The following is a 9,919-nucleotide window of genomic DNA, read 5'->3' on the forward strand; positions in this document are numbered from 1 at the left end:
AGGGATGGGGAACAGGAAATCTTTAGATCAGTTTTGCCAATGAAGGCCCTGTATTGATAAGCAATAGCTTGCGGGATAGAAAATCACCTGTGGACTTCGTGCATCTCTCACTTCATGGGGCTGAGCAGTGAAGGTCTGGGTCTTACTCACATTGATATAAATGAGAAGAAATTTCCTTGAAATTAAATGAGTGTAACAGAGTCACAGAGGGCCATAGATACAGACATGGCCTGGTGGAGACCATTTACTTAAGCGTTTGTTTGGTGTGCAATGACAGCCCTGGAGACTGCTGGCTGATCGAAGGATTCACAATCACGAACTGCATGTATAACCACAGCAGTGAGATTTCATAAGCTGTCCCAAACTGGCAACTTCCCCTCACCACCATTGTTATGTATGCACAAATCTCATGTGTTGTAATTTCTTTTATGTCCTTGGAGAAATTTGAAACGGGGTTTGAGTGGAGCAAATATGGAATATATATCTGGAGACCCATGTCCTGGTTGCTGCCAACTGTCTGTCCTAAGCAGTAGAGTCGCTGAGCTGGAGAGTACTGGTCTGATGGGAACGTACCACAACTGAGGGAAGGATAAGGGCACACTGCACAGAAACCGAGGAGAGAAGAGTGTGTTAGAGCGGGAATCTGGTAATTACAATGTTATTAAGTCCTTTCTGCTTGATCCTTACAGCAAATCTTCACACACTTGGTTTACATTTATTTGCACTGAAATGGAGCCCGCTACCTCCACTCCAGTCATTGACACAATGTTTTGTGCACAATACTGAATCTGCACAAATTCAGTGTGTATTTAATGCATCTATCTAGAAGTTACTGTGAAAAGACAAATACCCCAAAACCCAAACAAACCAGACTTTGTAAGCAGATCTGTAGTTCTAGTGCAAGCTAAAGTGACTTGTTTTTACTGAGTGTGATAGATAGACTCCTTCAGAGATGATGACTTCATGTGAAATGTACTAGGAATATTTCATGACGACTTTTTTTTTACTGCAACGTGCAATTCACTTGACATTCTTGTGCACTTTTTTGATTTTCTATTTCATTTTGTATAAAAGCTTTTTCATTTACCTCTCCCTTCCCATTATTTATAAACACTATTTTGGTTTTAACAGTTTAAATTTGCATTGTTGTAGTAAATAGCAGCTCTCAAATGTTATGTTTCTATCTTTCAAACAAAGTATGAATAAACGAGTAGATTCTGAAGGGCTATCAGCTGTCCTGAATAACAATGTTGAACAATCCAACACAAAAATAGCCAGGAAAAGTCTGAATCAATTCAAACTTGGACAATTAATAATTTTGATGTTAATCTCAGGGGTGAGAGAACAGTAAGTATTGCTAGAAGGGAGACAGAGTTGTTATTCTTTGCAAACATTTCGGAAAGTCTCACATATCCCCATTTGGTGATTTTGAATATACTTAACAATTGCCTTCTATTCATCTGTGTTTAACTTCATTGCTGCTCCAATTCAGAGCCCAGCAAGGGCCACCGCCTGCCTTGGGAGGGGAGGGGACACATGTTCCATGTCACAAAGGATTTTAAGGATTTTAAAAAGTAACATCAGTTTAAATCGGAGGATAAGTCCATAAGTATCTTTGTGTCAGAGGTCATGTGGAGCAGTCTGGTTCAATCCTTCATTGTAACTGTAAAACGTGCTATTCTAAATGTAGAGCAACATACATTCTAACAAGAAACAGTTTAAAAGAAGAAAATGAAAACAAAGAATTTAATATCCAAAAGGTAGAAACTTGATTTTAGCACTCTCTTTTTTCTGTGTTTCTTCAGAAACAGAATTCTACAGAGGTTATCCACTTTGGCAAGTATTTTAGTTTTGACAGAAATTCATATCCTGGTGTGATATGCAGCACTTTCAAATTTTCCTTGTGAACTCAAGCAGGAACACTTGTCCACAGCAATCACTGCAGATGGAAATCCAGACCAATGCCAAGGAAGCTGCTCTGCATTGACAGCACTGAGACAGAGCTCAGCATCTGGATTAATCTGGATTACAACAGTGACACAGAACTATTGGTGGGAGAAAACATCCCTATTTCCATGTAAAAAATTTCTTGCCTACAGTTCTGCAAATTAAAAGAATAGTTCTCCTCCATTAACTTAAATGGGGGGTGCTGCTTCTGGTTTCTTTTAGAGCCTCCTCATGGATTTTTCTTCCAAAAAGACAAAAAGGTAAAGATATCTAAGTATATTCATATCTTCGCTTCTGGATCAAGAGCTAATCTGATGTCTTTAACCCTTTCACCTTGCATGTAGTTGCAGGCATGTGCTACTGGAGCCATTTCCTGCTCGCTCTCCTATAGGAGTAGTTTATACAGGCTTGATACATATATTAAGTGCTGGTAGCAGGGACAAAGCAATGAAAGCCATCTCCGCTTCTACTTTTGTCCTGCTGGAATAACACATTACAGCCATTGTTTCCATAAAAGTAAACATTGGTGGGCTATACTGTGAGGTTTGGGGAAAGAACGAGCTATTTTTAGTCTGAGATTAGTTCATATCCTAACGAAAGTTTCAACCTAGTTATATAACACCAAGCCCCATCAGAAGATCCAAAATGATACTCTACATTTGCTTAAGGTGATAATCTTTTCATGACTGCAATGCGCTCAAAAAAATTGTTGCCTGTTTTTCCCCTCAGGGAGATACCAAGAGTCATAGGGAGCTACACTAGCCAGAGACCAAGCCAGCCAAGGCACTTTTTATTGAATCCTGGGCAGAAGTTCCCATTAGCTTCAGCAAGAGCAGGTTCAGGCCCTGGAAGACCACAGATGTCCATTCTCTGGTCCTTCCCCCCCCACAATACACTTCACCTCAGTGGTTTACTCAGGAATAACTGAATAGCTACATAGGTCTGCAGTATTAGACCAGTCAGATCTCATGTTCTGTCCCTTAGCACCACTTTCTCGATGGGTTTAGGAGAAATCAGACTTTAAAAAATCCCCTATTCACTTTTCTAATGCCAATTTGTTAAAAGAATTGGGAAAATACCAGGCAAATCATTCACAGCCAGGTCTTGTGATACCATCTTAAAATCAGGAAAAAATAAAGATGTCTGTGAGCCAGAGATCAAGGCAGGCTATTCTATACACTTTTTTTCTTCTATCTATTTTACGGTTTTGTATTCAACTAATGGTACAATTTCTCATTTGTTCTGTTGATGCAGAAGAATTCCTGATGTGGAAATTCATCCTGCTTCTCTTTGCACCAATGTAACACTGGCTAATTTCCCAACCCCAGAGGAATTATTTTTGATTTACATCCTTCTGAATGGGCAGAGATTTCAGCCCTCATATCTACCCACCAGTTGTAAATCAAAGCCGTGTCTACCCAGAGGGGCAAAAATAAACAGACTGCATTTGCAGAATCACCAAAATAAAATTACCTCCTTTCTTCCCTTATTTTTTTCTTTTAATTCTCTCAGTATTTACATACAAGAAGAGCTTAAATCAATTCACAAGTGTGGTTTCTACATTAAATACTGTCCTTCCAGTCTCTTGCACGCAAAAGGAAGTGACCTGAATATCTTGACTTCTCTGGAATTATTTTAAAGTACAAAAAACTCTTTGAATGGGTTTAATTCATTTCATTTTACTGCTGCTGCCGCAGGGCAACCCCGGAAAGATGTTCCCACATGGAGGAGGTCTCCTAGGTGTTACAAGTGCGGCTATGAATGGCCCACAGCCCTGCTCGCCGCGGCTTAGACAATGCCCGTCGATGAAAGAGCCTGGTTTGCCTCATGCCTCTTGCCACTGGCTTCGTAAGGCTTGTTCCCGATTTACACCCGTATACCAAGAGGAGAGCAGAGCCCGAGTAGCTTCCCAACAGTCACTAATTAGCTCCAGCCTGCCCACGAGGAAGGGGGTGCGATCGCCGGCCTCCTTCCCCCCGCTGCTCCGCGCTGCCGGCAGCTCAGGCCTGGTGCCCGACCAGGCGTCTCAGCTCACTCTCAGGAGCTGTCATGTTCAGTGCGACTCTGATACCCGCCCCAGCTAAAGATAGCCAAAAACATTGAAAATCGGTGGGGGGACGGCAGGTTTGGTGGGGATGGGTTTCAAAACCACGGGCCTGTAGAGTTTCTGCCCTGTGCTGTCAGCCTCCTTGCAGAAGTGCGGCACCTCCGCCGGCAGCGCAGCCACGCTCTTCCTCCACAGCCCCAGCCCCGGGAAGGGCGACGGGGGCAGCGCGCCTGGGGGCTGGTACACCCCCGGCCCGGGGCAGGGGAAGGGGCAGCAGGTCCAGGAACCCACCCGGCCCGAGAGGACCCCAGCGGAGTCCTTGTCCCCAGTGTGGGGGGCAGACTCAGGGGGGCTCTCCGGGCCGGCAGTGTCTGAGCTCCGTTTGCTTTTCTTCCCCTCGTAGGGAGGAGGGTCTCTGGGGGCCGGGAGCCCCTCGGGGCCGGTGGGGAAGGCCCTGGCTGGCAGGCTCTGGGCCGGCCGTGGCTCTTCCCAGAAGGAAGCAGGGAGCTGTCGCTTCCTCATGGGCACCTGGTCCGGCCTGGTGGCCTCAGGGTTTTGCTCCTGCAAAACCCGGTCCCCAGTGAGGCTCTCCTCCGCCTCGGCTGCCCGCAGCACCTTCTCGGTGGCAGCCCCGCCGTGGGGGCTGGGGTCGGGTGCCTCGGGCTGGGGTCCGCGGCCCCGGTCCTCTGCCCCCCTGCGCCAACCGCACTCCGGGGGTTTGCTGGGGTGGCAACGTGGGATCCGTGAGTACTTCTGAGAAAACCGCTTGAGTTGCTTCTGCAAGTATTTTCTGTGGTCAACCGACCGGCGACAAGGAGCTGATTTATCCAGAGCCGCTTTGATGTCGCTGGAGGCCAGGTTGACGAAATTCAGTAGGGTTTTTACCTCGCTGTCTGATGCCATCTCACTGGATGCGCCGTGCAGAGCTGCCCATGAAAAGTTTATAATCCACCTTCGGACAAACCTTGGCAAACCTGCGAAACAGGACGGGCAGACTTAAATACGGGAGGCCTCGGTTCAAATAGCACCAAGCAAATGGAGGCTGGGTGGGGGGACATGTCAAACTTCTCAGCCACGCAAGCAAGCTGTCCGCCAGCTCACCTCTGTGCCGGCAAACTCCCGGTGGAGCTGCCACGCGCCCGCAGCCCACCACCCCGCGCTGCTGCCCCGGCACGCACCGGCACGGGGCCCGGCTCACGAATGCCGGCCAGCCCAGCATCTAATCTTGTTAGATAGCGCTTAGGTGGAAAGAAGCTGGGGTGGCCGCTCTCCCGCCCCCCTGTAAGCAAGCACAGACACTCACCCGGCGCGCGGTGCCTTTCCTCGCCGGTGCTGGCGGCTGCGGCGTCGCTGCGAAGAGGAGCCCCTTCCCCGCTAATCTCGTTAGGCAGGTTACACACCGCCAACCTCGGCGGAGGCAGCCGGGGCCCGCCAGTGTTTGGATGCAGTTTAGCAAGCACTTGAGCAAGCTGAATGAATATCGACTCCGGCGAGTTCGGGGCTCTCCCAGGCCAATCAGGAGCCACTTTGCCAAATACAAAGCATCCCAATCAGGCATCAGCCTCCCCTCCTCGCATTCTTTGCCATCACAAATTGTCGCCATGGGGACAGCCACAGAAAGACATCTAATAAATACAATCACTTCCCCGTGATTTCTACCATTCTCCCCTATCCTCTTCACCCATACCAAGGCCTTTCTTTTTAAAAGTGACACAATCCGAAGCGAAAATGCTGAGGATGAGTTAGGAAACTTTAGACACCCTTTTCTCCACACTCCCCGAAGCTGTCTGAGGGCTGATACTAACCATGCTTCATTGGCACAGGACAATGTAATACGGGGGACCCGGCTAGCCTTCTTCTAACCGTTCCCCATCAGAGCCTTTTTTTTTTAAGGGGAAGATGATGTCAGAAAAAGGTAGGAAAGGAACAAATCTCTAAAGAGATGTGCAGATATCCATGGAAAGGGAGCTTGAGCGCTCAAGAATCTTGTCTTTATGTTTGCCCCCTCAATTGAGTTACACAAAAGCTGAATTACCCATTCAAACTACCCGGACAAAAGGATGGAGTTGGATAGTACTCTTGCATCTGTAGTCAAACAGTTAGAGACTTAAATCGAGTCGTCATGATGGAGAAAGAGTTAGACAAAGCCCATAGAATTGCCATCAGCAAACATTTTCCTGTGTCATATTAGTGGGTCTCCATGACTCCCCCTGGCCTGGGGACAATAGCACAAGTTTGCACACTCGACTACTGTCACCCTGCCAACGCTGGCAAGGAGCAGAAACAGGACAATCCTTTAAGGGGAAAGCATGCCCGCTGCAGGGAAGGTAAGAAGAGAGGGAAGAAAAGGCGTGTGAAATGCTAATTGAGCTGCTTCCTTTACTGATCCAGAGTTATGTGAGCCCTCCACCTTCTCGAAGGCTTGTCCCTAAGGGGTGGCAATAACTTAATAGCAGGAGAGCTGGAGGAAGAGGAGAGCAGAAGGGCTGCCCTCGGTGCACACTGGACACACCGACAACACAGAGCTGGCGGCATCCTGTGTGCCAGACCGGGACTCTCTGCACCCCACGGCTGGAGCAGCTTCGCTCCTCGTTCTCCAGCCCGCAGCACCCTGGGGATGGGAGGAGTGGAGTGGGGCACAGGACATGTGCACCCAATGTCAGGGAGGTGCTGCCAGCTCTGGACCAGACATACACATGCCCTGGGGAAAGCAGGGACTGAAGTCCAAGCTATTTTACAAGTAAAATCTACCTTACTCCTTCTCAGGCATTGAAGGCCTGAGAACTGAGGGTTGAAACCAGCTACATTTTACAGTTATTTTACTGTGTTTCTGTTACTCTCATTTTCCTCAGAGGACAAGATGCAGACTGTGCCATTGTACCAAACTCTGGGCAGAGGCTCAATACCAACTGAGGTATATATATATAGTACCAATCCCTGGTACCAACTCAGGAATAACTATTCAGTGTCCCTGTACTGGTGCGTCCAGTGCTGCCATCCCTATTCACATCGTTTCTCCCAGCCTGGCCCAAGCCACATGTGCTGGTGCCCTGGCTCTGGTGTTTCAGGTCTAGGGAGACCTCAGGGCCAGGACATCCTACAGCGGAAGGTGCTACAGAGCCTTTGGTACCATGGCAGGCTGTAACACAGTGGCTGATTTGCCATCACAGATGTGCCTCTCTCCTTCCAGTTTCTATTTCAGAAGCAGTTCATTCCCTGGGGGACCTGGGGCAGCTAGCCCCGCATGCAGCCTTCATCATCTGCCTCACACCAGCATGCAAACCTCTGCACAATCTTCTCCATTCGACTCATTTGGTGGGGGTAATTTCCAGTCACCTACTTGAGCATCTGTTTCAGATTGCACTAGCCAGAGCTTGGCCTCTCTGTGACCCAACACAGATCCTTCTGTGCAGCTGAGGCTACAGGGAGAGGTTTTATCTAGCTCACTGAAAGAGATGCACACCAAGGGATCACATCTCTGTTTGTAGGAACCAACTGCCTCCTGTGCTTGAGTGTTTGAACCCAACTTGGACACCACATTGCACAGTGCAATCTCTTAATGGATCTAGCTGGTTGCCCAAGGGGGTGAGAGAGCGAGACAGAGAAACATGGGACAGGTGCCTGGAAGCAAAGGATTATCTCAAGATGTTAATGAACTGTGGCCTCAGAGGCCTGGGAAACTCATGCCACATATGATGAGACCCTATATCCAATCATAGGGGCTCAAGACCCCTGGGCTGTGGTCTGAGACTGAGAGCTAGTGGGCCAGTTAGACTGAGGAGTGTCAATATGGCTCTCCTGCTTACTGGAGGATAAGGGAAACCCAGCACCCCTCCAGCAGACCCATTGCAGAAGCCCTCTTCGGGCTCCCAGACTCCAGCCATGCCCATCCCTTCCTGGAAGGACACTTGCCCAGGACGTGGCTCCTAGGGCACCATGTGGCATCAGTGGAGGGGCTCCCCGTGCCCCACTGCGCTCGCTGCTCCAGCATCCCATTCCCCTGCAGCTGAGTAACGGCAGGGAGCCAGAGGGGAATGAACCAGTGAGCAGGATTTAAAAACCAGAGCAACCCACCCTTTCAAGGTCAGACTCAGGTTGAGCGGCACAGGGTTTTCTCTAAGAGGCCACTGGAGTCCTTTTGTTCCTCGCTGCTCTCGCCATGTTCATCCCAATGTACATGTGAAAGGAACAATTAACAATAGGGCACTCCTCTCCAAGGATCCAATGCACTTTGAAGTGTCCACCAACCAAAGGCTCAAGAATGATACATCATTTTCCACTGTGAACGTGTCAAACTAGTACAGCAATTGAAAAAATGTCTCCACATGCCTTCCCAGCATGCAGACAGGGACCAGCTGGAGAGCCACTTCATATCCGACATGTCACCCCCTGACAGCTGTCTTCTTGGGAATTTTTGGTATGTGAACTTTTCTAACTCCTTTTTTTAAGTAAAGCACAAAAATAAATCCATTCGCTTCAAAGTTGCAGTGAGGCCCCTCCTAAACATGCAATATTTCTTTCAAAACTGAATAAAGGAGAGAGAAGATTTTCTTATACAGAAATACCTGGGAAGAATTTTTAAAGTGTCACTCATTGTAAGTGATGTCAATCTTCAGCCACTTCTACACCAAAGCCTCCCACAGCTTATTTCCAGGCTGAGGAGCCCATTCAGCAAAGGTATTCCAGCGTCAGGCTGGCCTGGACTGTGTGAGCAGACCCACTAACTGCAACACCCACCATTAACTGGGGTAATACCCCTCCACTGTAAGTGCCCTGAGCAGTTGCAATAGCATGAACACCCAAATCACTGCTGTTATTTTAATGGTCTGTAAAGCAAAGAGCAGCTCAGTAAACAGCTGAGTGGTACAGCAATGACACAGAAGTCACTGTTTTGACACTAATTTACTCAAAATTCTTTTTCCTCCCCTAAAATGAGCTTTTTCTTCACTCCAGCCTGAGAAATAAGTGTTATCAGAGGGCTCACCCCACTGTGAGGATAGTAACTCCGCGTATCGCATGGTACGCTTTCTGGGCAGGTCTGGACTGAAATCAGCTCTCAGTGGCTTCTTGCCCTCCCTGATTTAGGGTAAATATCTGTTTGTCTGAGGTGCATGTCTATATGGTGAGCACTGTTATCCTCATCTCATCCCCATGGATATTAGAATTAGGAAATCTCCATTAATTTAAAACAAACAAACAAACAAACAAACCACCAACTTTCAGAATTTTACTTAAAAAATAAGGCTTCTTAATAATGGCCAAAAGATTTTCTTTAGAAATTCCCTAGAGGTTTTTCTTGTTTGTCATTTGGAGAGGAATAAACAAGACATTATTTTGTGAAAAATTTCAACTGTTTTTCCCCATTTGGGGCACAATCCTGTGACTCCTTGTTGAGCGTAGTGAATGTGCACTTTTAAGCAAAGGGAAAATGAGTTTCCAACTGCTTTGAAACATGATAAGAAAATAACTGGAAAATTCCCAGATGGGCCACCTTTGAATCATCCCTTTTCTTTGTCCAGTAAAGGCAGATAAAAGCAGACATTTCAGTTGCATGATAACTTTTCAGTCACCTGCTGTTCCCTAAGTTTCTGCTCTGCCTTCGCACTTGGAAAGAGAGAGCCTCTGAAGTAAGGACAAGGATTTTGATGAGAGCCAGGGGCCTCAGAGGAGGTGATGATGGCTCATGGTGAAACCAGAAGTATTGGCCTGGAGAGGAGAAGTATTGGGATGAAGGTCACTAAAGTTCTTCCTCAGGGGTCCTGATTTTAGATTTCTCATTGACAGTGACTGAAGCGGAAGGATGTTAATGATGTACTGGTAGCATAAAAATGGAAGATGTTATTTAACATTATACGACAAGAACTGGGCGACCTTAGGAGTGAATGCAATGGGAGAGGAAAGGGTTGTAGTAATGCTGGGCCATGT

The 9,919-nt window shown here is 47.5% G+C and overlaps 1 protein-coding gene across 1 annotated transcript; it reads right to left on the reverse strand.

Annotated features, from left to right (window-relative positions):
* Positions 1–4,027: 4,027 nt before the first annotated feature.
* FAM181A (family with sequence similarity 181 member A) lies at positions 4,028–5,620 on the reverse strand (the record flags this gene model as incomplete). Its single annotated transcript, XM_081999821.1, has 1 exon — positions 4,028–5,620. The coding sequence occupies exon 1, from the start codon at positions 4,895–4,897 to the stop codon at positions 4,028–4,030; it is 870 nt and encodes a 289-aa protein (XP_081855947.1). The 5' UTR covers positions 4,898–5,620.
* Positions 5,621–9,919: the final 4,299 nt, after the last annotated feature.

The sequence above is a fragment of the Phaethon aethereus genome, assembly GCF_964289735.1.
Source record: "Phaethon aethereus genome assembly, chromosome: 5".
Lineage (NCBI taxonomy): Eukaryota > Metazoa > Chordata > Aves > Phaethontiformes > Phaethontidae > Phaethon > Phaethon aethereus.